Raw genomic sequence first — 27906 nt, forward strand, 5'->3', positions numbered from 1 at the left:
AAATGCACTTTATATGTGAATACATATAGTCGTGAGCTAAAAGGTAGCAACACATTTTTTTTGATGGTAGATGGTTTGATGCTTAATTGGTTGGATCCACAGGTAAGAACCAATGACGTTCGCCGTTTAATGAGCAAGTCTACATTTCAAAAACAATCGAAGAAAACGTGTTGCAACTTTTTAGCTCACGACTATACATTATGAAAGTGTGCACTCTTTATACTTTCCGACGCCATTTTGGCTCCAAATCCTTATACATTGAGTCTGCAGCCTGTATCAGACTAAGCATTGAAAATTGAAGATTAAAAATTAAAGATTGAGCTTTGGCTAATCAAAATAAAAGGAATTAAAATTTCCTTGTTTTGATTGGTCAAATTTCAATCTTTAATCTTCAATCTCAATCTTCAATGCGTAGTCTGATACGGGCTTTATAAATTGCGGTACTTTATTTATCTAGTAACTTTACACCTGTGTGGGCTATTACAGCCCGGGAAATATGTTAAGTCGTAATTAATATAGTACGCGTTGTAACTGTTAACCAGAACTGATAATATATTAATACTGCTAATTATTGATACAGCAAAGATTACAAGAATGATACAATATATCTAAAGACGCACTGACTATGTGACACGCGGGATGTGTGTGTGTACACGTAACTCGTCGACAAACAGAGCGCGAATGCTCACGCAGCGCTGCTCGGCATTACCCGGCTTCAACCATAGACTATTGGTAGCGTAGAAGGAACTCGCCGGTCGCCACACCTGTAACCAAGCATCTGACATCTATGGAGCGTTTAGTGAACTACAAGTGCAAGTCGGTAATTCAACTCCTACGGTAAAACATGGGGACAACCATTAATGAACACCCTGTATTTACAAATGTACAGTGCGTTGCATTGATGCCTGGGGTACCGATTTTAGGGACCACGTTTCTTTCTTGATTATTTTTATGTTCATGACTGAATGCTGCGGTGATCGTTGACAGCAGCATTTGGTCATGAACGTAAAAATAACTAAGAAAGAAACGTGGTCCTTAAAATCGGTACCCCAGGCATCAATGCAACGAACTGTACAGGCCAAACGGTGCGAGATCGAAAAATTGCAAGAGACCTTTTTTATCGGGATTGTCGAGTACTACGAGAAATAATTATGAAACAATTAAAAAAAAACAACTCCTCTAGCGGCCAAACGGTGAGACATACGAAGAAGTCACATAACTTTTTTTGCAGGGCTTGTCGAGAGACATATGAATACACACTTGACCGGGTCAAAATCCAAAGTTTAAAAAAAAAAAACTATTTTGATTTACTCAGACTAAATAAAAGTGTAGAAAATTAATTGGCTTTGGGGTTTTACTCCCCTAGGGGAGAACTATAAGAAAAAATTGTAAAAGACAGAGTACTGAATATATCCCCTTAACCGTAACCAAAAAAAGGAACACAAAAAGTATATTTTGAGTCTTACAACCCAAACGATGCGAGATATCAAAAAATCGCAAGAGAACTTTTTTATAGGGATCGAGTACTACGAGAAATAATTATAAAATAATTAAAAAAATTAAAAAAAACAAATAACGCCCTCTATCGGCCAAACGGTGAGACATACGAGGAAAAGTCAAATAACCTTTTTTGCGGGGCTCGTCGAGATACATAAGAATACACACTTGACCGGGTCAAAATCCAAAATTATTTTTTAACTATTTTGAATTACTCAGGCTAAATAAAACTGCAGAAAATTAGTTGGCTCAGGGGTTTTACTCCCCTAGGGGAGAACTATTGAAAAAAATTGTCAAAAAAATGGTACTAAATTTTTTCCGTAGACTTCTATACAGCCGCGACGAGTACTCAGGAAACTTAAAATTTCATAAATATTTTCTAATTTTATGCATATTATGTTATATACCCAAGTAGGAATAAAATACATCGAATCAGTATTGCATACTGACGAGATAGCGATTCCGCACCAAAAAATAAGATTCATATTTCAGTACTGGCCTTCTATTGGACCATCATTAAAAAATTAATGGTATTGTACATACTAGCCCATTAGGCTTGTTTTCTATTCCTGCACTACATTGCACTGGAACGTTCCTTCTTACTTTCGCCAACTTTCAAACATCTATCTATTTCATTTTAAGTGTACACTAAGTCAGAGAGTTCAGAAACAGAAAACAAACGAATTATGTAGATTAGTACAGAATAGTAGTATTGATTCAGCATATTACCGATAAGATTTTCAATAACATATCATACAAAAATTGACAAAAAGTATGTCGAATATTAATACTGAACCAGTACATTTTCCATAGATTTTTGTTATTTTATTATATTATTTTACAAGTTAGTATCTAATTGATAGTAATAGATGTACTAACTATCTATTACTATCTATATGTAACTAATATTTGATACGAACTACCCACCGATTACAATAATTAAGAAATTATAATTTTACGAACTGATTGTTTCTTTTACATACATGTGTGCGCGCTCGCGTGTGTTTATGCGACCCTCAAAACTTTGCTTATTTCTAAAAATAGCTTTCAGTTTACAAGATGCTGCATATCACTACTCTAAACTATTGCTATCAATTAGATAATTCTTGCAATGTACCGATGGTTAAGGCACGAATCTTTTGCGCCGATAATGCGATATCGTAATTTCTTTCAAGAATCTGTTTTATCTCCGTGCCCATTAACGAATCCATACCCAAGTCGGCCAAGGTATTATTGGGATTAATCGAATCAACATCTTTAATGCCTAAGATATTGGTAACGATTGCGATAAGATTGGTCTTGTTGCCATTGTCGGATTTATATTTTTTAGCTAATACCGAAGAAGCCAGCACCGGATGCGGTTGTTGAAGGAATATATCCATCGTTGCGAGACAACTCGATATTTGTTGCGGTATACTACCGCTCACCTCGGCGTCGTTACCTCCCATCATTTCTGAAGAAGTAAAAATGTAAGAAAAATTGTGTTATTTAAAATCAATAAATGTAGAACAACGTTATATAAAATGTGCATTAGGTATCGCTTCATTATTATTTTATAAATTATACTTTTTGAAAAAAAAAACGTAAAATAAAGATGATTGAATTAACAAATGCAAAGAAAAGGCAAACTGGAAAGGTTTAAAAACGATTCATTCAAAAATTTGATTAAAGGAGAGAAGATTCCTATTTCCTCAAACTATTTCATATATTAGTATATTACCCATGATTAAGCCAACGTCTCCGATGGCACCCCATTGGATGGCGAGACCAGGTAAGCCATTAGCCTGCCTCTTTTCCATCATTCTCTCCATGGCCGAGTTTGCGAAACCGTAGTTGGTTTGACCCATATTACCGCGACCACTCGATAGAGACGAAAATACCACAAAATAATCTAGCGATAGGCAGAACTTTCTCGATACCGCGTCTAAATTTCTTGTAATATTGATTTTTGGTAATATAATCGTTTTGAAATCGGCTTCTTCCAGGTTTTCGATGAGAGCGTCACGTAGGACGGCTGCCAAATTAAATATGCCGCCAACAGGAGCCAACTGATTGCTTTCTTGGATCAAGCGTTTGGCACCGGATAATATCGTAACATTTTCCGTGAAAATAACGATTTTTACGCCGTTTTCGCGCCAGCGACGCACATGTAATGCTTGATAACCGGTGCGTATGCCTGAGCGCGATACGAGAACGATGAATTTGGCGCCGCGGCTGATCATCCAATCGGCCAGTTCTAGACCGAATCCACCGAGACCGCCGACCAAGACGTATGATTTTTCCGGATTTAAGTAAGTACGCCGAATCGCGGCTATTGTCTTCGGCATTGGTACGCGCTTCTTCGGTTCCTCATCACGGATTTTCAGTAGCACTTTGCCAATGTGATTGCCCGTCGCCATAAATCTGAATCCCTGCTCAAGCTGTTGTTCTGAAAAGACAGTTGAGTCGAGCGGACGTACTGCGCCATTCTCGATTCCCTCCGAAACGAGTTTTACCAGTATTTTTTTTATCGCGCTTTCTTTTTCGTCAACATCTTCTCCGAATAATATATCCAACAAAACACCATGGAAAGATATATTTTTCAAAAACATTGACATTCCTATACGGCTGTCATTCGACAAATCATACTTGCCGATTTCAATGAAACGGCCACCATACGCGAGGCATCGAATGCCGGCTTGCAGTTTCTCTTCTGCCAGTGAATTCAGTACAACGTCGACTCCACGTCCTTGTGTCTCGACGCTTATCAACTGTTCAAAACTCGTATCTCGAGAATTGCCAATGTGCCTGTCATTCAACTGCGGGAAGACTTTCTTGAGATATTCTTTTTTTTCTGGCGTACCCACGGTAGTGAAAACATTACAACCAGCATGCAAAGCAATGGAAATCGCTGCTTGACCGACGCCGCCTGTACCAGCGTGGATTAATACGCTTTCGCCTGCTTCTAATCGACCCCGTATAAATAGAGCATAATAACTAGTCGCGTAAGCAACCGGTATCGTTGCGGCTTGTTCCAAGGTCCACTTGTCGGGTACCTCCCAAAGAAAATTAATATCCACTACCACAGTGGTGGCTAATCCTTTAGCTTCAACTATGCCCATCACGCGACGACCGTCAGCGTCTCTCCCAGAGAATTCGAATCCTAATACGGACTCTTTCGTAGCCATATTTCGTGGCAAGATGTCTGGTGATAGTTTACCACTCGCCAACATGATGTCCCTATCATTCGTATAATTTATGTTATATCTTTTTTTCTAGATAAAGGTCCTCATTATCTAAATTTTCAATCAATTTTTAATGAATATTACGTTGAAACTTACCTGAAGTTTAATGAAGAATAATATACGTCGCAAAGTTTCTTATTAGGAAATTTTCGATAATAATTAAGTGGGCCTTCGATCCACTTCAAGCTGCTAAGGTCTCCTCTCCTCAACGTATTTGCATAAACATGATGTATCTGTTTAAAAGTTACATCTAATTGTACGTGTCGATAACTGCCCCATTGTCCTCCTTTTAGCACATTGGCCATCAATCCTTTGTTTAATTGTTCTACGTAAAACCGTACGGATAAGCCAAACTTGGGAGCTTCCGTGTCTTGGATGAAGACATAGCGCGCATGTGCACCACCTGTCTCGCGCCGTATGCAAGTCATAAGTCCGACTAAGCCTATGAATAAAAAGACAAGATTTTGATCCGTTTACTTTGATTTTATTCTGATCTATCTATCTTACCAAGCGTTTCTTCGCCCTGGGATACAAGGAGCACTTCTTGATCCTCGCTATCAGATTTCTTCAATGCTGTTTTTACATCCTCCAGCCACGAGAGATTGTTCTCTGTGATTTGTATGACCATCGGTTCTTTCCTTTCTTCCCGTATCTTTAGCAGCAAGTATGTTTTTCCTACCGGATCGATTTGTTTTCCGGCCAACGTTAAATTAGTTTCCTTCAACGCGATCTTCAAATCCAGTTGTACAGCGGTCTCCTGCAGAAGAATGAAACCACCAGGTTTTAAACTAGCGACCAAATTTTTAAGAATAATATCAGACTGATTCGACAAAATATCCGCTGCTATGACGAGGTGCATATCCTGAGCGAGAGGTGCAGACTTCACGTCTCGCGTTACGACGTTTGCATTCACGTTCATTTGACTCAAACTCTCTATGTAATTGTCGACAGAAACTGCGATTACTTGTAAATCAATCTGAAAAAATCAAATGATTTTATAGTAATTTTCAGTGATGAAGAGGGAAGTACTGCTCTTGACAAGAAGCAATTACAAATAGAAACAAATTATAAAGTCAATTGGAACATGCCTTATTTCATTTACAAGTTTATATGCATTTTAAAGCTGTGCACACAAATACAAGAAATAAGTAAACAGTGTAATTAAATAAAATAATTTTTTTAAATATACGCGTCATCATAATCAGCACAACCATAGATTTCTCATTTCTAATTATTTCTAGACTTTTTGTTCATCTTTGATATTATATACGCAAGAAGACACTAGAAATTTTGAATTATAAATTATTTTATTTTGAATGACACAAAACAATTTATTAAAATTACTTACGATAGGCGAGCCTAGTTCACCATTAAAAATGTCAAATATAAGCGGCGCCAAAAGAGCTTCCGCAGCTCGTTCGCCCGCAATCTCCATGATTTTCAGTTTTAACGCCATCGTGTTCTCACATATAATTTGCAAAAGAACAGTGAGTGCGTGTATTTTTCCTCTCTTTGGATCCTTTACTAGATTTTGCGAATTTTCATAGGGCACGAAAGTGTATTGTTCATATTTAGGATCGGCTTGAGTCTGCTGTCGTCGAGGTGCCAAAGAAGATTTTAATCCTCTGAGCTCGATACCACCCGATTTAACAATATCGATGTCCTTATAGTGATACACCGGTAATCCACCATTTTCTGGTAATTCTTCCACCAGTCGTTTATGAAGAATAGGATCGATCGCGGCGTATTGGAGACGCGTCGGTAAATACATTAGTCTATGGCTAGTGGACATTATGCTGAACTGAATCATAGTGTCTATGTACGGAATCCATTGATTGAACCAGTACAATTGACCAGCAACGCCGTAGTTATCGCAAGATTTGATTCCTTGAAAGATATCACGATACTCGTACCCGCGCAACTTCAATTCCTTATAAATGTCTTTGGCGTTCAATGGCAAAATCTCGTTGTCGGTAGGCGGTATTGGTGGTGGCGGCAGCTTCAGTTGATCTTTCTCGATAGCCTTGGACGCGTGGACATTTCCACTGACGACGATTGTACCGGCTTCACAGATTTCAAAGTCGCCCGTTCCCTCGAAGATGGTTATCGAGAATTTCATCATTCCCTCTTTTGGCATAACAATTGCTCGCTGAAAGTGCACGTTCTTGAATACCACCGGCAATCTTTCAAAATCGGTGCCACGCAGTTTCGCCAAAGTTTTCCATACTAACAGAATATAGCCAGTGGCTGGGAAAAGGACTCGTCCGTCTATCTGATGTCCAGCTAGATACGCGTCCGTTTCTTTCGATAGATCTATCTTAACGATACACTCTCCCGAGAGGTTCGATATCTGATTGAAAGAAGCCACATCCCACGCGGTGGTATGATCCCATTTGACTAGAGGCCCGATCATTGGTGTTCCTCGACCGACCGGAAAACTTATCGACGGATATAATTTGAAAATATTAGGTTGGGCACCAGCATTATACAGTTTACCCACATTAGACAACAAAAAGACCAGGTTGTTCGAATGATCCCGTTTATGAAGGCTGATATTTGTCACCGTTGGTGGTAACGATCTCCGTAAAATTGCCTGTAGCAAACAATGTGGTGCAATTTCGATTGTTATCGCGTTCTCTGGAATATGCGCGATCGCTTCGTGGAAGAGCACAGGAGAGAGTAAATTATTTACGTGATACGCAGACGAGCTAGATTGCGCCAGCGGACTGCTCCATGCAAACTCGGGTATGGAACTGGAAATCCATCTGGCTGATCTTTGCTTTGGATTCGGGATGATATTGTCGAGCGAAGCGCGTAGCTTAGGCCCGGCTGAGGCGATGTATTTGCTGTGAAAGGCGTAGCCGGAACTTTTCACCATCTTTACGAAGATATCTTTGCTCTTGAGCGTTTCTGCAAATTTTCGCATAGACTCAGGCGGACCGGAAATAGTGATCGAGTCCGCGGCGTTGTGACAAGCTGGAACGATATCGGGTGGGCACATTTTTTTGATCTCCTCCCAACTCAAACCAACTGCCGCCATAACGCCCGGTTCCAACTTGGACTCCATAATCGCCTTGCCTCTAGAGTAAGCCGCTAAAACAGTTTGCTCTAGTGTAAACGCACCGTCAGCATAAGCACAACCCAATTCTCCAATGGAGTGTCCGATTATACCGTCCGGCGATATATCTATCGACGTTAAAATATCCACGAAAGCAACCTGCATAGACGTGATAGTCACGAAAGAATTTAGTACATTCTCGAACGTCTCGTCCGTGGCGTTCGTGATGATATTCATGAGGTCGATGCCATGGGGTGCCAACGCGTCCGCGCATCGTCGCAAACTACGTTGAAAAATTTCAATGCCAAACAATTGATGGCCCATGCCCGCCCATTGCGTGCCCATACCAGAAAATACAAACCAAATTGGACGTCGCTCTTGAGAGCTTGTTATTTCAGTCATTTCACGTGTACCATCGATGTTAAGTATCTCGTAGCCGCGAATCTCATGGCCGGAAATATTAGTATTATGAATCATTCTTAACAATGAGAGAAACTCATCGTCATTACGATGCTCTTTTGCTTTATCCAGTAAGACGTGCACCGCTTCCTTTGTTCGACCTGATACAGCAACCAATTTCGGCAACGATTCGGCGATGCGCAATAACAGTGATGGTTTTGGTTTTGGATTGTTGCGGAGAATGATATGCGCGTTTGTGCCACCGAAGCCAATTGAATTAATACCTATGAAACCACCGTTCCACGGTGTGGCCTTGTCGACTACTCGAATGCGTCCCTCTTTCAAGGCTGGAATGTCTGGATTCGGAGTATTAAAATGCAAATTGCCGGGTATCACGCCTGCTTCCATCGCGATTAGTACTTTGGCGATAGAGCATAATCCACTGGCCGGTTCAGAGTGACCCATATTGGATTTGACTGAGCCAATTAGCAAAGGAGTCTTCCGGTCTTTGCAAAACAGTTTCTCGATAGCAGTTACCTCCACTTTGTCTCCTACTTTTGTACCGGTACCGTGAGCCTCCACGTAACTCACGTCCGCGGGATTAATTCCTGCCTCGGTATAGATGTCACGCAACAATTGATTCTGCATTTCATCATTGGGATACGTAATACCCTGGGATTTGTAGCCGTCGGTATTTGTTTTCGTTCGAATCACCGTTGCGTACACTCGACGTGCATCTTTTGCTTTCTGCAAATATATCGCTACAACAGCCTCTGCTTTCACGTAACCGTTAGCTGAAACGTCGAACGTTTTGCATTTGCCATCCTGAGACAGCATGTTTAATTTTAATGCTTGTAAAGCATAGTTGGGTTTTAGCACGAGATTCAGTCCACCCACGATTGCAGCATCGCATTCGCCAGCTCGTATTGCATTTACAGCATTATGTGTAGCGTATAATGATGAAGAACAAGCGGTATCTAACGAGTAACTTGGTCCGGTAAAATCAAATGAATATGAGACTCTGTTGGCAAACATAGATCTGGAACTGCCAAGTAGATTGTATCCTGAAAACAAGTGCAAATGTCTCGATTTATTTTTAGCAAATTGTGTCATTTTTCTAACGCCGTAACATATTTATAATAAAGATTAAAATACAAACAATTATTTGCACATACAATCAGAGAAAAATTGTGTTTAAATTGTGTTTAAAAAATTGTTTCTTTAACTAGATTTTTTATAATTAAAATATAAGTATCTTTAAAGAAAATAAAAGTTTATTAGATTTCAAGAAGTGACATCATTGGTTTTTTGTACAGTAAATATGTAAATTATTTGTTTAATTTATTTGTTTAATTTAAACAAATCAGTTTTTAATTCAAAGAAAATACTGACAGAAATGTAATAAATAACGTAATTGTAATTATTTTAATATATTTCTTTCATTAAAAAAAGATTTGCATTGCATAACCAAACTATATCTTTAAATCTAATAAAAAAAATAATCAAGAAATTTCTTCAAATCAAAGAAATTTTTCTTTAACCGTATAGCAATGATACACTTTTCTTTAACCATAACAAATTTTTTTGATTTAAACAAATCTTTTTTGAAGAAACTTTTCTGGGTGTGAAATGATTCATCTGTACCATCACAATTACTTTCTTATTTTTAAAAAATTTTTAGATATTTAGAATCCATAAGTGTTATAATTTTTTAATTTTTTTACGTTTAATTGAAACTTGAACAAATACTTTGCTTCGCGGCAGATAAAAAATGTAAAGTTATTGACTGAGAAAATATTTGATACCATTTTTCATAATGTACAAACCATTTATGGTCTCTGCATCTCGCATCCAGAATTCATCCGATTCCGAGGAAGAAATACCAACAAAAACGCCGGTACGCGATCCTCTCACGGTCGTAGGATTGATGCCAGCGTCAATTATCGCTTCATACGTGGCTTCTAACAATAGACGAAGCTGCGGATCCATTACATGTGCCTGCTTGGGATGTATTCCAAAAAAAGCTGCATCAAAGCTGCTGAGGTCCTTGATTTTTGCAAATCTGGCTGGTAGCCCATGTAGGCCCCTTGGCCAACGGCGCTCGTCATCCGTCACCATATCTATTTCGCTCATTAAATTTTTTTTGAATTCGTCGATATTAGCTGATTCAGGCAGACGACCTGAAAAAAGTGTTTATTTGGTTGATACGTTACGCTCCCATAGAGCGGCAAGATGCCCAGCATCCGGTAAGTCGTGCCATAATCAATAATTACCTGATATTCCCGTAATGACAATATCATTATCGACATATGGTAGCGGTACTTCATTTTCGATCGCGGATTCCCGCGTTATAGGACCGTTGACACTTTCAAACTGAGCAAACATCTTGACTGTAGAAAACTTGTATTAATCTTCTTTCACTCTAAATCTGCAAAAATAGAACCAATTTGATCTTTTTTACGTTTCTCAACACATCTATCCAGCAGGACCGCAGCTAGACGTAAGTGCGCCCGCGTGCGAGCTCAATTTTGCCGCCCCTTGTTTCGTTTGACTCGTGATTAAATTTTTTTTAAATAAAATTTTCTATGACTACTTACATGAAATAGGTTTTATATGTTGGAAAGTTAATAAAACACAAAATAAATTAATTAACATAGATTTATTATGTATTTCAATTCAAATAAATTGAACTTTTTTGGCTTTTAATTTTGCAAAATCTGCAACTATTTGTTTTATTTCTAAATTATCAAATATTTTATGTTCTATAACAACAATAGATTGATTGCTTAATCTATGTTGGTACATTTCATGTATTATATTAAAGAAAAATACAGTTTTGTGTGAAATATTAGCAGCATCATTTACTAATAAATTTAAACTATGGGCTGAGGGAACAAAAAAGACACAATTATTAATATCCAAAAGTTTTTTCTGTAATTCATTGTATTTTCCACGCATGTTTGGTCCGTTGTCATAATCTTGCCCACGCATGTTTTGGATATTAAGGTTTAATTCTAAAAATAAATTTTGTGCAAAAGTCGACAAATTTTCGCCAGTATTATTTATAATTGGACAAAATCCTCTGAATTTTTCATTAAGGCGATGCTGGAGATACCGACTGAACACTATTATTTTTAATTTCTCTATACCGTACTTGAACTGTACCAATCATTAATTGAATTTATCAATATAATGCGTTTAAATTTCAGTCTTTACAAAAAGAAAGCCATTGAAAAATATGGAATAAAGGAGTATGATTGCAATATCCCGACGTCGAAAACAAAAAATACCTTACGATTGTGCGCAAAAGGGTAATAATGAGAATCCATTGTCTGGTAGTGATAATATGCGTATATCAATGTGTTTTACGTAATTTTGGATGCACTTCTGATTAATTTGAATAAACAAAGCATCTGTTACACCAATTTAAATAATAAGTTTGGTTTTTTAACAAACTTATATACATTCCCAGCAAACACAGTTACATAACGGCAATGTTAATAAAATAAAATCGAAAGTAACACGCAATATAACATGCGCGTTACATGTAATGTCCATGTTAGTTGTAATTTCCCACTCATAAGAAAAATAACAGTTACATAACAGTTGTATTATATTTGTTATACAACCCTGCCGAAAATGTACGATTAAAACCGATAAAAAAAAAAGTTATCCAAATCGATCGGGATTTCTGCACCGAAAATATAGTATTAAAACTGATTGAAAATAAAAACCCAATCGGAACCCAGATAGATTTATTAAAACAGAATACATTAATGTAAATGTAATAAATGTTTAATTTACAAAAAATATTTCTTGTATCCTTTTTGTTAAAAAAGATTAAAAAAAGATTAAATTTGAATTAAACATTTTATTTATGTACAAAATTAAATAACAATACAAATTGTTATTTACATATAAAAATATAACATTTTATGTGGAACAGCGTTTCACACACACACACACACACACACACACACACACGCACACACACATCATGTTTGAAAAAAGCGAGTATTCGTCTCAAGGTTACAATAAGCAGCTTCTAAAAGTCTCGCTGAAGTATGAGCTGGGGATTCGGCTGCCGTGGCGCCTAGATATAACGCATGTTGCCGCACTCGACTCACGAGAAAATCTCCCACGGCGTGGCCACCTAGTGGTGGCGGTAGAACTCACTTGTTAAATCCATTTCAATTCAAAATTATAGAATTTCATAAATTATAATTAAATCAAATTTTAATGCGATGTGACACGTTGAGACGCTAACAATTCTTGTGTACACTTTTTAAATAGATATTTTGATGACAACACTATAAATCACATTAACAAATTTGTAAAATTGTCCGAAAGCTATGTTTTTCTTTTGGCAATTAATAATTCTTGACAACCGTCACAAAAAAATAGTTTTTGAACAATTTTACAAATTAGTTAAAATGAGGTACAATGTTATTTTATCAAAACAGCTTTTTATTTAAAAAATAGCACGCAAGGATTTTCAGTGTTTCAGCATATCATTTCTCGCTACTAATGTCAGGATTTTGAAACGTGGTCGCTGAGAGTATTTAGAAGTCTTAATGCAAATGAATTAAAATTTTAAAAAATTTTTATATTATGCATTACACTTAAATAATTCACGAAAGCAACATTAAAATCAATTACGATTCGTATATAATTAAAACCGATTACTTTTTAATCCGCTCGTAGATTGAATCGATTAAAACTGATTAAAATCAATTAAAAAGGATTCCGTTTTAATCGCTTTTAATCGCACATTTTCGGTAGGGAGGAGTCGTATTAGTAATTCAGTTTTATAACAGTTATATTATTAAAATAAAATGTTTGTTATATAAACCTGATAAACGGCAGTTATATAACTTTTATAAGTTATTGTGTTGTAATATCAACAATTCAATTTCACATAACTACAATATTGCTAGAATGTAAAAATTCGTTATACGAGGTGTGATCAAAAAGTAAGGTGAATTTTTGAATTTTGCGCGCTCTGTACACTCTAATTTCAAAATTTTTGTTTTTTGTGTTGGTACACTCGTCACGATCATATGTTCATAGTTTTGACTATATAGCATGTGTTGTTTTTATATGAGAGGCATAAAGGTTAGACTCCTGTTTGCGTGCTCGGCGATTTTTTGCTGTTGAAAATAATGGAGCAGAGAGTTTATATTAATTTTTGTGTAAAAAATGGTATTAAGTGTTCAAAAACTCTTGAAATGTTGACAGTGGCGTACGGTGAGTCAACTTTGAGCAAAAAAAATGTTTATAAATGGTATAAATTATTCCAAGAGGGCCGAGAAAATGTTAACGATGAACCTCGCTCTGGACGCCCCAGCACGTCAAAAACCGACGAAAATGTTCAGGAAGTGAAAGAAATTTTGTTGAAAAATCGTCGAATCACGATTAGAGAAATAGCTAATGATCTTAACATATCGTTTGGCTCACGCCAATCAATTTTAACGGATGTTTTGGATATGACACGTGTGTCAGCGAAATTCGTCGTTACTAGTGTGTACTTTTTTGGCCAAAAACAATACTATCAGCATGCCTCAGCCACCGTATTCACCAGACTTGGCCCCCTGCGACTTTTTCCTCTTCCCAAAATTGAAAAGGCCTATGAAAGGACGAAGATTTGCGGCGATTGAGGAGATTAAGACTGCATCGCTGGAGGAGCTCAAGTCAATACCGAAAAGTGCATTTCAGAAATGTTTTGACGACTGGAAAAAGCGCTGGCACAAATGCATTGTATCAGAGGGGGATTATTTTGAAGGGGATAACATAATTTTGGATGAATAAATGAATATTTTTTTATAAAAATGAAAAGTCACCTTACTTTTTGATCACACCTCATCAAGAGGCGCGGTCGCGTCTCGTGCCAATTCAAAAAAAAAAGCGAGAAAGACCGACGCCTCTTTTACGCGAGTCAGCGAGTTCAAGCATAACAAGTTTATCAGATCTCAGCAACGGCTGAACCGATCAAGTTCAAAGTCGTCTCATTCGATAGCTTGGGAAAAATTGCATATATAAAAGTGTTTTTATTTTTTCTCTCCGTGCCGTACGAGCGGAGATATCGCGATGCAAATTCTAATCTCAACATTTTTCTGTAAGATACGTCTCCTTGGTCGTCGCCCTCAGGAATTCTCCCTTTCACATTTTCGACACAGTGTGGCGCTCGCTACTACACTATCAGCAGCTATGCGGTCACGTGATGCACCATGTGATGTGCATCACGTGACCGCTATCATGATTGCGCGTATGACAGGTTTCCTAACCTGTAACCTGAATCGTCAATAATATCACGGTTTGCGGAGCAAACGACACATTTTTCTGCCGAATACTTTCGCGTGGTGCAAAAATGCGATGAATAAACCTATTATTAATGAATATGTGCAGTTAAAAATATATATTTTGCATTAACTAGAGTCAATATTATTATATATTATACTCCTACGAGTGCTACGTATAAAATTTTTCGAGCGTCATAAGAAGATATGATTTACAAAGTGCACATGAATATGGTAATGAAACGAGGTTAATCAGATCGGATGCACCTTATTAAATCTATTTTTATCTTTCTATCTTTCTCCAATGCATATTTACCTTTCTCAGCAAAAATGTAGTTCGCTTTCTCAGGTCTGCCTCTAAGTCATGCCTTTTTAATTCTAGCGTTAATGTAAATGTATATTTTTAATGAATTGACGTTTGAAACAAGTGTCAAATAATTGAATAAAGATATAAAAATGATTCCAATGCCTGGTGTACGTGTAATTTTACAAGTTGAGTCTCAGAGGCCTCAACGCTGCGTGTACTTTATGGTTTCAGAAATTTATAATTGGATTAATTAATAAGTAAGGTACGTACATTTTGAATCCTGTTTATTAAAAAAGTTAATAAAGTAAGTGTAAGTCAAAGTTTTACAATGTATATAGAGTTTACTGAAAACTAGTTAAAATAATACACGATATTAAATATGCTCGCTGTGTTACAAAATGAATTATCTTTTATAAGAAAAAATATCTTTTATAAGACGCTCAGAAATATTATTAAATATCAGGTAACAGCGAGATTAACACATATTATTTATTTACAATTAACATTTATTTTGTAACACAGCGAGCATATTTAATATCATGTATTATTTAATTACTTTAGTGAACTCAATATATATTGTAAGAGCTACACTTAACTTTGTTAACTTTAATAAACAGGATTCAAAATGTACTTACCATACTTATTAATTAATCTAGTTACAAATTTCTAAAACCAGAGAGAATACGCAGCGTTGAGACCTCTGAGATTCAACTTGTAAAATTACACATACTTTTATATATTTATTCAATCATTTGACACTTGTTTCAAACGTCAATTCATTCAAAATATACATTTACATTATGCTAGAGTTAAAAAGTATGATTTAGAGGTAGACCTGAGAAAAAGCAAACCACATTTTTGCTGGGAAAAATATGCATTGGAGAAAGATAGAAAGATAAAAATAAATTTAATAAGGCTCATGCAATCTAATTAGCTATGTTTCATTATCATATTTATATGCACTTTGTCAATCATACCTTATGACACTTGAAAAATTTTATACGTAGCATTCGTAGGAGTATAATATAATATTGACTCTAGTTAATGCAAAATATATATTTTTAACTGCATATATTTATTAATAATACACTTATTCAACACGTTTTTGTACAAGACAAACGAATTCGGCTGAAAAAAGTGCATAACATATAATCTTGTCTATACAAGAGACATATTATTTATTGTGGATGGGAGTTGAGGTTAATTATATTCACGTAAGCAGTTTTTGATATGCTTGGTATATATATATATATATATATATGTGTGTGTGTGTGTATGTATGTGTGTGTGTATGTACACACACACACACACACACACACACATACATTATAAACTTACTTGTAAGTTGAAATCATGACATCACAAAAAATAAATATATTGCTTAACACTACAAAAACGCGTGATATCAGTACAAAATTACCTTTTCAACAAAGGTAAAAAGAAGGTGCCAATTTATGTGTGTGCGCGCGCACCTTATCTATAATTTTTTTTAAAGACTCAAGTGGTACTATTTTTTAATTCAACCTAAATGTATTTTTTCCAAAAAAATGTATGAAATCTTTAAATTGCGCTAATTATAAAGAGAATATATTGCTGTTTGAATTACTGTTGTATTACCTTTAACGAATAAAATGCAAGTGATAGTATATTTATTTTTTAAGTAAAACCCAAGTAGCGGTATCTTTAATTCCTTTTTAAATAAAATTCAAGTGATACTGTCTGTGTATTTTTATTGAAGCATTTTTCTGTTCTAACCTAAGTGGATGTACTTAACTTAAAAAAGTTTCAATGAAATATGTAACATTTAATCTCAAAGAATTAAACAGAAATGAGAATGCTTTATTAAAATAAAAAATTTTTAAACTACAAAAAATTGGCGCTGCTAAATGTCTAACTATAATCTAAATAAAATGTTGTAAAACATCAGCGCCAATTTTTGTAGTTTAAAAACTTTTTATTTTAATAAAACGTTCTCATTTCTGTTTAATTCTTTGAGATTAAATGTTACATATTTCATTGAAACTTTTTTAAGTTAAGTACATCCACTTAGGTTAGAACAGAAAAATGCTTCAATAAAAATACACAGACAATATCCCTTGAATTTTATTTGAAAAGGAATTAAAGATCCGCTACTTGGGTTTTACTTAAAAAATAAATATACTATCACTTGCATTTTATTTGTTAAAAGTAGTACAACAGTTATTTCAAACAGCAATATATTCTCTTTATAATTGGCGCAATTTAAAGATTTTATACATTTTTTTGGAAAAAATACATTTAGGTTGAATTAAAAAATAGTACCACTTGAGTTTTTAAAAAAAATTATAGATAAGGTATGCGCGCACACACATAAATTGGCACCTTTTTCTTACCCTTTTTGAAAAGGTAATTTTGTACTGATATAACATGACACACACAAGTTATATAACTATTATTTTCTGTGTTTGCTGAGTTAAGTCCAGAAATAATTACAGAAAAAACTCTTAATTTGCAATCCAGTTATCTCGACAATCTAGAACTGACATTAAATGTTGAATGTCAGCATTTTGCTACACATTGCGCACACTAAGCGTAAAAGAAGTTGAACTATCTGCACTATCTGCAGTTGAATTATGTAAAATGCTCCATCAACAAGAGTTCCTTATTCTATATCCGAATCAAAATGTATTAGGAGTACAAATTGAAAACCGCCGTTTTCCAGTAGATGGCGCCAGACGTTAGATCAAAAATTTTTAATGTAAGGTTGGACATCTGGCAACAATTCCTTATCATTGCAGTTGTGAATTTTTATCGGCATTATATATTTTTTTGTGATCGAAAATGTCGAAATTTGTGCCCAATAAGCGTCATTTGCGGGAAGTTTTGCTTTTTGCCTTCAATTCGAAAAAATCTGCGGCTGAGGCGCGTCGAATGATTGTAAAAACTTATGGCGAGGATTCCATTAGTGAAAGAACGTGTCGAGAATGGTTCCAACGCTTCAAAAGTGGTGATTTCGGCGTAGAAGACAAGGAGCGTCCCGGACAGGTGAAAAAGTTTGAAGACGCACAATTGGAAACATTACTGAATGAAGATTCATCTCAAACGCAACAGGAGCTTGCAGATTCATTGGGCGTGACTCAAAAAGCTATTTCACATCGTTTGAAAACTATGGGAATGATCCAAAAGCATGGACACTGGGTGCCATACGAATTAAAGCCGAGAGACGTCGAACGGCGTTTTTTCGCGTGCGAACAGCTGCTCCAACGGCAAAAACGGAAGGGTTTTCTGCATCGTATTGTAACCGGTGATGAAAAGTGGATCCATTATGATAATCCAAAACGAAAAAAATCGTGGGGCTACCGCGGCCATGCATCAACATCGACGGCCAAGCCAAACATCCATGGCTCGAAGCTCATGCTGTGTATTTGGTTGGACCAGCTCGGCGTGATTTATTATGAGCTGTTGCAAGCGGGTGAAACCATTACAGGAGCTCGCTACCGAACACAACTAATGCGTTTGAGCCGAGCATTGCAGGAAAAACGGCCACAATACGAGCAAAGACACGAAAAAGTGATGTTGCTGCACGACAACGCTCGGCCACATGTTGCTCAGGTCGTTAAAACCTATCTGGAAACATTGAAATGGGACATCTTGCCTCATCCGCCGTATTCTCCTGACATCGCCCCTTCAGATTACCACTTGTTCCGATCAATGGCGCATGGCCTGACTGAGCAGCACTTCCATTATTACGAAGAGGCCAAAAACTGGGTCGATTCGTGGATCGCCGCAAAAGACGAGCAGTTTTTTCGACGCGGGATTCGTATGCCCGAAAGATGGGAGAAAGTAGTGGCCAGCGATGGACAATACTTTCAAGAATAAGTATGTAACCATTTTTCAACAATCAATCCTCAAATTTTGACAAAAAACGGCGGTTTTCAATTTGTACTCCTAATAAATATTGCACTCCGAATTTTACTTTGCATGATGGTCTCAAATTGTTCAGATAAAAAATCCTTTTCTGTACTGCGGCAAATAAAAACTTATTTAAGAAGTATTCAAAACAATGACCGTTTAAATACTTTAGTATTGTTATATATTAAAGCAAAGTTTAATTACAAGATAAATTATAATTCTATTATCAACAAGTTTGCTATTAAAAAAGCACATAAAGTTTATTTACAATAAATAAGTTTGTTATATATAGTTGTATAATTTTGCAACATGTTAATATACTTTTAAAATATTTTGATAAATCTAAAAAAATTAAAAATTTAAATTACACAGTTTTATTTATACGCGATTTACATGTTTTAACATTTTTACATTTATAATTTTAATTAATCCTTGCAATCTTTTACATAAAATAATGTAAGAAGAAAGCATAATCTGCAGAATATAAAATTTGATTAATTTAAGTTACACTCGAAGCTTGAATAAAGGCAGCAAAGATTTCATAGAGATGTCTAAGGGTGGGATGAGTCTTAATCCGCCCTGCACGCTTTCAAATGTTGTAAGCCGCATTTGTGTGCAATTTTTAATTCACGTCAAATAAACTCGCAAAATAAATAATAAATTTTGCCGCATCTTTATTTTTATCCGTATAGTTAAGTAAAAAATCAGTATACGTTTTTAAAGTCGATATTAAAATTGTATGTAGAAACTTTAAGCTGTAAAATGCGTTTTAAAACATTTAATTTATCATTTTTATTGATTTATCATGTTACACATTTTTTTGGAGAGTAATTGTAGGTGATCTTCTAATTTTGCTGTTGAACGCTTACTTAATCTTTGCTGAAGTCAATATTTAAACTTTGTAAAAAAAAGTGTAAAACGATCTTTCAGGGCTCATTTTAAAAGGCAAAACCTTTCGATTATTTAAGTTAATTTTTTTCAAAGATTCTTTTACACTAGGAAGTGAAGGAAAATATTCAAGAAAAAGATTTTTTGCTTCAGTGTTGCCTAACTCAGTGAAAAAAAATCGTGCAGCGCTCATTAAAAACGCAAATTAAAAATAAAGATCCACGCTTTCGAATGATGTAAACTATATTTGTGTGTGCAATTTTTATTTCGTATCGTGGAGCTCCGCAAAGTTTGTAAAATATTTTGAGATTTGACGCATACCCATTTAAATCCGCTTAACTTTGTAAACAATCTGTAAATTGTTTAATGACTTATAGTCCGGGAGGTAATGACACAAAATTTAACTAAAATCGACAAAGCTGATTTTCATTTATACAGTTGTTTTTGTGTTACAAATAAATAAAATAACCGTCAGCCCACGATCCCGCGGGACGGGGGGCTTCCACAGTGTCTCAACAATATAAAAAAAGAAGTGTTAATATTAACAAAAAATTAATATCGACAAAGCTGAAAATTCTTGTACTTACTATTGACAACATAAAATGTCGAAAGGATACCGTCAGCCGCGGCAATTGCGAAACGTCGTGCGTCAGTCACTCATACTAATATGCGAAAAAAATAGGGTAATTAATATGCAGTATAAAGGACTCAGTTCCAATCATGTTGACCTCGACCCATGTTATAGAGGCAGGGTTACTAAACAATTTTTTCTTATAAATTAATTGACGCTCTTGTACAGTTTTCAAGATATAATTAGAGAAAGAAAAAACTGTTTTTCTTTTTCTAATTATTTCCAAAAATATTCATTTTACAAAAAAAGGGTCAAACAAACAATGAAGCTCGTGATAAGCTCTACAATAAAGATTATAAACATATTTTACTTAACTTCAATACTTTAGTCGTTATAATAAAAAAAACTATTTTAAAAGACACTGGAAGCTCCCCGTTCCGCAGGATCGTGGGCTGACGGTTATTTTATTCATTTGTAACACGAAAACAACTGTACAAATGAAAACCAGCTTTGTCGATATTGGTCAAAAATTTGTGTCATTACCTCCCGGACTATTATCAATTTCAAAACTAGAGATTTCAAGATTTAAAATGCTTTTTTTTAATTTTTTACGATTGTTTTTGACAAAATTACATTCTCTTGAATTACGCCTATTTTTCGGAGTCAGAATAGGTGTTCATACTATTTTGTCCGACCTCTGTATATAAAATCACATGAGTAAATATCCCTGCCGCAAAATTACTTTAGAACACTATAGAAATGTCTATAGTTCTGAATGTGTTTTTTGAAACAGGTATTGCATATACGGAATGGAGTTCTCCTTATACAACTTTTATAATTTTTAATAAGGTATTACGTATGATTATTACCTTATTAAAAATTATAAAAGTCATAAAGGAGAACCCCATTCTGTATATGCAATGCCTGTTTCAAAAAACACATTCAGAACTATAGATATTTTTTCTATAGAAAAATATACAGAATGGGGTTCTCCTTACATGACTTTTATAATTTTTAATAAGGTAATAAACATACGTATTACCTTATTAAAAATTATAAAAGTTGTATAAGGAGAATCCCATTCCGTATATGCAATATCTGTTTCAAAAAACACATTCAGAACTATAGATTTCTATAGTGTTCTAAAGTAAATTTGCGGCAGGGATAAAAGCATCAAGATCTAGCTACGACCGTGGAAAGCGTTCTTGTTGTAAATTTATATGTTACATGAACACTCAAATATCTTTCTACTTTAATATATTTTAGGTTTTTAATATAAGAATATTTATACAATGTTTTACGAAAATGCTAAAGCCGTCCTTTTTTACCGTCTGAAAGCAGTAACTTTTGCTAACTCTGTTTTCCTAATTGCATTTACAGATATAAAAATCCTTACCTATAATTAAAGTATAGATAATAGAATTGCAAGAGGGGCTAATGGGAGTCAAGACGCTGATGTTGATGCGTATATTTCTGAGTTTATTCAAAATAAATTCAAGGACGTTTCGACCCTGTTTTGGGTCATCTTCAGCAAAGAAAGTCGAAATCTAAAAGCCTCCACTTCATATGGTGTGGTCCTAGTTCTTAACGAGCCACAATCGGATGGTTATCCGAGTGAAATTAAAATTCTAAAGAGTGACTAACTAATAATTAAAATTCTAAAGAGTGACTAAATAATATATAACACTACAATGACTAATTGTTAAGATGTTAAATAAAACTTACAAAAACGTACTATGTAAAACAAGAAGCGGATATACATTAAACGCACATAAACGTGAATAAATGCAAAATTAACATTAGAAGTAAAGTGAATTATGTAACAGCATAAAAACGATATATCTTACCTGTGTCATAGTCAAAGCGATACTACTCTCCGTTCGTAAGCAGTGTCGGTATGTCGGCGATGAGAACAGTTGAAAATACATATACAAATATTAAGTCAAATTATTATAATCTGATGAGGAAACAAGTGTAGGCATAACGTAAATATTTAGTGTGTGTAGAATGAATATGTAAACAATACTAAAGTAATCAATAATAAGGATGATAACTTTCCAAGGCTGCTCGTGACGTTACTATTATGAATTTCTTTCCGGATAAATAAGTTGTTAAAATAGAAATAGGAACCAATTCTTTTGATGTTAACTTTTTCAAATCTTCACTTAATACAGTAAAAAACAAATGGTTTGTCAACTTGACTTCTAATGCCATTCACCATGATGTACAATGTTCGTTGCAACTTGGCGAAAATTTTTTTTTCCCGATGCAGCGGATTGATAAAGTGACGATGAAACTTATTCAAAACATTGAATGCAATATAAGTAAGATTGATCCGAAACAACAATTAAATGACGATTAGAATAGCTTCTACTTGTAATTGCGTTGAAGATGACGATTAAAATAATTTTTTTCTATTTGTAATTTCGCTGAAGAGGGCTCCAAAAAGAAGAAACGTTTGATACTTCTAATTCATTATAAATAAATAACTATTTGAACACTGATTGTGTTTTGCGCTCTTATACCCGCGCTGACTCTCACTAGCCTGTTTTAACTGTTTATTTTGTATTAAATCTTAAGAGTCTTTGAATACTTTGTTTTAAATTTACGCTGGCTGAAAAATGAGTCAATATCATAGATTTTCGTCTTTCTTTAATTTTATATATATAACGTTTGTCATTATCGCAGTTAACTGTATGAAGCGTTGGATAAAACACCAAAAGAACATCATTATGAATACAATCCGGATAAGATTTATTAGAGCGTGCGTTAAGAATAACATTACTCCACCACATTTACTGTTTATTGTGAATCATAAGCTCAGCTTCTTTCATTATCGGTCTTTACACAAATGGAATTACTTAACTAATCAAATTATTGGAAGAACTTTGAAAATAGAATTAAATGATGCTTATAGATCTGTCAACTATTCTCAACAACAAATCTTTCACATCAGAAGACAAATCTTGCGACATGTTCCGGCAAATATTTGTTATTCCTTTTTCAATAAACAAGAGGCCACTTTTCGATCTCATCTAAAACATGAACATGATAAATAATTAACCAAAAATTAAATTAGCTGGTCCTTAAGAATGACAGACGGATGCTGAAAAAAATTAAACCGATCAATTATTATTGTTCGTACACTAATGGGGAAGATACTTCATGCAAAACGGAGTTCTCAACACAACCGAGTACTAATACCTCTCAAATGCGGAGTATAGAAGTTTTTGTTGATCCAAAAAAGTTTATTGACCAAGTAAACAATTCCTTTCTCGCAAACATTAGAGACAAATGGATGTTGAATCTATCATCTATCAACATTCCAAAAGAAATACAGACTCTCTTACAATTCGGTGAAAACTTTTCTTTATCGGTGTACGACAGAAAAAACGCTATCCTTGAACATATAAAAAATATTGAAAATAATTTACACAAGATGAGTCCTGATCAGCGCCTAAACATCAGAAATTTATCGATTCCACTTTGTAGCGAATTAGAACGTTCAATGGAATTGCGAGGCGCGTAAGAGAGAGAGTAGGAAGATAGAGGAGAGAGACAGGTTTAGAAGAAAGTGGGAAATATGTCCAGCGGAATAGGAAAAGCGCGACGAGCGAGGCGAGCGATGGAATGTGAGAAGAAGATAGAAGAATAAAAGTAATGGCAGGACTGGAGCGTGGCGAGGGAAAGGAGTCGGGGACAGGAGAATCAGATCAGAGGTGTTCGGACTGGCCTGGGCGAAAGATCTAAACCGGAAGGAGACCGGCTGGGTCGTGAATTCATAAGGCGTAGTCGGGGATACGCTGACACGAGCTCCAGGGCCTAGGAGGATAAAGACTACTCCGAAGGAGAGGCGCCGAGGGAGCCTGATGCAAGGCGCGGAACACCGAACACGAGAGAACGCGTGAGGTCCTGCGGCTCCGAATGAAGCCGCAGCACGGCATCGCAGCACTGGGTGTGACTGTCATCAAGGGTGCAGAAACGCCTTCGCTTCCACGGCGCTCCGACATCGAACATCACGCCAGGTCGTACTCTCTCTCTCTCTTAATGATCCGCGCGCACACGATACATTTCGGTAATCGTTGGTCCCGCCTGTGGGACTGCGCCCAATTAATTTTGTTAAGCATATTGTCTTGAGACATATCGGAATTATAATTAATTATCCAATTCATGTGGATCGCTTGTGCATTCATTCTTGGTCTCCTAAACCCGATTTACGTTACAACTTATTAACAATATTTTTTCCCCACCACAACTAAATAATACAACCACTAACACCTTCAGTTTTTTAACAAAAATTACTAAAAAATTTTTACAGGATAACCCAGATTTAATTTTCACTAAGGCGAACAAGAGGAACATCACTGTCGCTCTCGATAGGGAAAGTTACAAAAAATGTTACTAATGCTCCAAGATCAGGACACATTAAAATATTAAAGAAAATCCGACTAGCTCCTTGACCAGAGGCGCTCATGAGTTGTTGATGAGGTGGAAGGAAAATAAATACATCACGGAGTCTGCTTATAAGAAAGCTCATTGCAGCGACGACAATCTCCCAAGGGCATACGGTCTCCCGAAGGTTCACAAACCCGGAATTCCATATAGAATAATAGTGTCGTCAATTGATAGCCCTCTATATGGTTTAGCCACTTTGCTGCATGAGATTATTTCAAAAAACATTCCGGAGCCTTCAAGTAAGATTAACAACAGTTTTCAATTAATTAAAAAATTGAAGGGCATACAACTAAGTCCTGATTACAGGTTGATTTTGTTGGATGTTATATCACTATTCACGAACATCCCCATAGACTTAGCTTTAACAAGCATCTCTAATAGGTGGATGTTTCTTAGTAAATCTTGTAACATTCCTGAACAAGAATTTTTAACAGCGATAAAATTTGTTTTAGATTCAACTTATTTTAGCTTTGGAAATGAATTTTATAAACAGAAATTTGGTATTCCCATGGGTTCTTCGTTGTCACCCGTTATAGCAGACCTCGTCATGCAGGACCTTGAACACTGGGCTTTAAACAAAATTGGAATACATCTACCTCTTTATTTTAGATATGCAGATGACATAGAGATGGCTGTCCCAGATAATTTAATTAATCTTACTTTAAGTACGTTCAATTCCTTCCACCCGCGGATGCAATTTACATTGGAAATAGGGGGTGATAAAATAAACTTTCTAGACATCACTATGATAAAATACGAAGATTCCTTAATTTTTGATTGGTATCATAAACCCACATTTTCAGGGAGATACCTGAACTTTTTATCAGCCCACCCTTTATCACAGAAAAGAGGAACAATTTTGGGCATGGTTGACAGAGCATTTTTATTGTCAGATCCTAAATTCCACAGAAAGAATTTTGAGCTTATCGTAAATACCCTTTTTATGAATGACTATCCTACTGGATTTATTTTTGAGACAATTAATAGCTGCATTAAACATTTAATTAATCAAAGCAAACATACAGACACTAACAATAATACCGACACCAAAAATAAAAAATCTCCATGGTTCTTATTGCCATATGTTCCTACAATTTCTGACAAGTTCAAATATTTCACGAACAAATTCAACATAAATCTGGCTTTTTTAGTCTCAATAAATTGAGCAGATTCATTAAAGTTCAAAAAGACGTTCTCCCGAATAATCTTAAGAAAAATGTAGTGTATAAGATCATGTGCAAAGACTGCGATGCGTCCTATGTAGGACAAACTAGCAGGAGATTAAAAACAAGAGCCATAGAACATTGCAATGATTTTAGACGTAATGCGAACAACCATTCGGTCATCACGGAACACAGAATTAATCTTAATCACGACTTTGACTGGGAGAATATTAAAATCTTGGATAACGAGCGAGTTTTGGACAGGCGGTTAACATCGGAAATGCTACACATCCAATTACAAACAAATAGCCTCAATTTACAAAGGGATACTGAATTTCTACATCACGCATACCTCTCACTATTAAAAAGACTGTAACAGATAAGTTTTATTTACTAGCAACAGTCGTCTCACCGCTAATTCACTACGTTGATTTTAATTATATTAATCTATTTGCCTCCAATTCACGTTAAGTCTGTAATTTTATTTTTAATTTGATAATTCTGACATTGTTAATTGTTGTCCGCTAATTTATTTTGTTTTGTATCAAATGATTTCTCCGTTCATATTTACGTATTTATGTATCTATTATTGTTTCTCTCTCGTTTATTTGAATTCCTCGGCGATGGTAGGATGTTCGAACGAAGATTTAATCAGTATACGTTATTGCGTGAGATAGTAAGCACGCGGCATTACAGAAAATTCAAACGTATACTTTGACAGGCGAATTTCGCTCCCTATGGACAAAGTTATCCAACGCTTCACTGGTCGTCATCAGTACCAATGGGTGAGTCACATATTTTTAAATAATTTTAAAAATAAAAAAACATTAATTATAGTAATGTCAGCTATCAAAGAACACGATGTTTGTTTAGAAAATTGTCAATTTCACTGACACGACAACGGGCAATGCTTCCACGGCGGATTTGGCAAACCGTTGGTGACTCATTTAATTCCCGGTAACGGACTGATGACGATTAGAATAGCTTCCACTTGTAATTGCGTTGAAGATGACGATTAAAATAATATTTTTCTTTTTGTAATTTCGCTGAAGAGGGCTCCAAAGAGAGCCGAAACATTCGATACTTCTAATTCATTATGAATAAATAACTATTTGTACACTGATTGTGTTTTGCGCTCTTATACCCGTGCTGACTCTCACTAGCCTGTTTTAGCTGTTTATTTTGTGTTAAATCTTGAGAGTCTTTGAATACTTTATCAACAATTAAATATTAGGAATCGTACCATCCCAATTAGGCATGTCATTAAGCATTTACAATACAATCCTGCTCTAAACAACCATAACAGCCACATAATTAACAATTGAATAAAATCGTGTAAAAGATTTGTAAAAGAAAATCAACACATTATTTTCACACGTGCTGATAAAGGCAATATCACAGCCCAGTAAGCAAAGAACATTAGATAAACGTTTTGAAACATTGACTTCTTGTGACTTTTATCAACGTTGTATTGTACTATAATATTGTATACATGTTTTTAAAACATTCTCTACTAATGTGAAAATTCCGAATGTTAAAAAAACGTTTCAATAATGTTGTTCCAAATATTTTTTCAAATATTTCAAATATTTGTTTTTATAAATGTCCCTTACGGAAATTTTATGGAATGATTATTGATTTTATAATCAGGTTATTTGGAATAATCACCAGCACACTACTTTTAATAGTTAATATATAAATGATTATTAGTCGACTATTCACAATAAACCCAATAAGAACTGGATTGTTTTATACGTTTATTAAACGCAAGTATGGTATAAAACAGGTACAGATGTGGCAGATATGTAAAACGATTTTTATACGTCAGTGCAATATACGTTTATAATAATCGTTCTTATTACGTATGTACAATACGGAACGTATTTTATACGTTTTTATTACAGCAATATTTAAACGAATAATAAACGTATTTTATACACATTCGGTATAGCTAATTAAAGGTTTATTAAAAACGTATATTATTAATGAAATGAAAAACATTTATAAATCATTTTAGAAATACCGAATACGGTTAAAATCCAAGACATTCAATTATTAATAGTTATTTTACATATTACGGTAAAAACATATTACGGTGCTCTCAAAGATCGAGCGATTTACTTTGGTTTTAAGTTTCAAACATAGACTTTGTACTAT

General features: G+C 35.1%; 1 protein-coding gene across 1 annotated transcript; it reads right to left on the reverse strand.

The window, feature by feature from the left end:
• Positions 1–525: 525 nt before the first annotated feature.
• LOC113004362 (fatty acid synthase) lies at positions 526–22034 on the reverse strand. Its single transcript, XM_039450628.1, has 8 exons — positions 21979–22034; positions 10452–10606; positions 10005–10358; positions 6070–9242; positions 5229–5697; positions 4818–5163; positions 3218–4716; positions 526–2950 (listed from the first exon to the last, which is right to left on the reverse strand). The coding sequence occupies exons 2-8, from the start codon at positions 10561–10563 to the stop codon at positions 2589–2591; spliced, it is 6315 nt and encodes a 2104-aa protein (XP_039306562.1). The 5' UTR covers positions 10564–10606; positions 21979–22034; the 3' UTR covers positions 526–2588.
• Positions 22035–27906: the final 5872 nt, after the last annotated feature.

Source organism: Solenopsis invicta, chromosome 6 (genome assembly GCF_016802725.1).
Source record: "Solenopsis invicta isolate M01_SB chromosome 6, UNIL_Sinv_3.0, whole genome shotgun sequence".
NCBI classification, from domain to species: domain Eukaryota; kingdom Metazoa; phylum Arthropoda; class Insecta; order Hymenoptera; family Formicidae; genus Solenopsis; species Solenopsis invicta.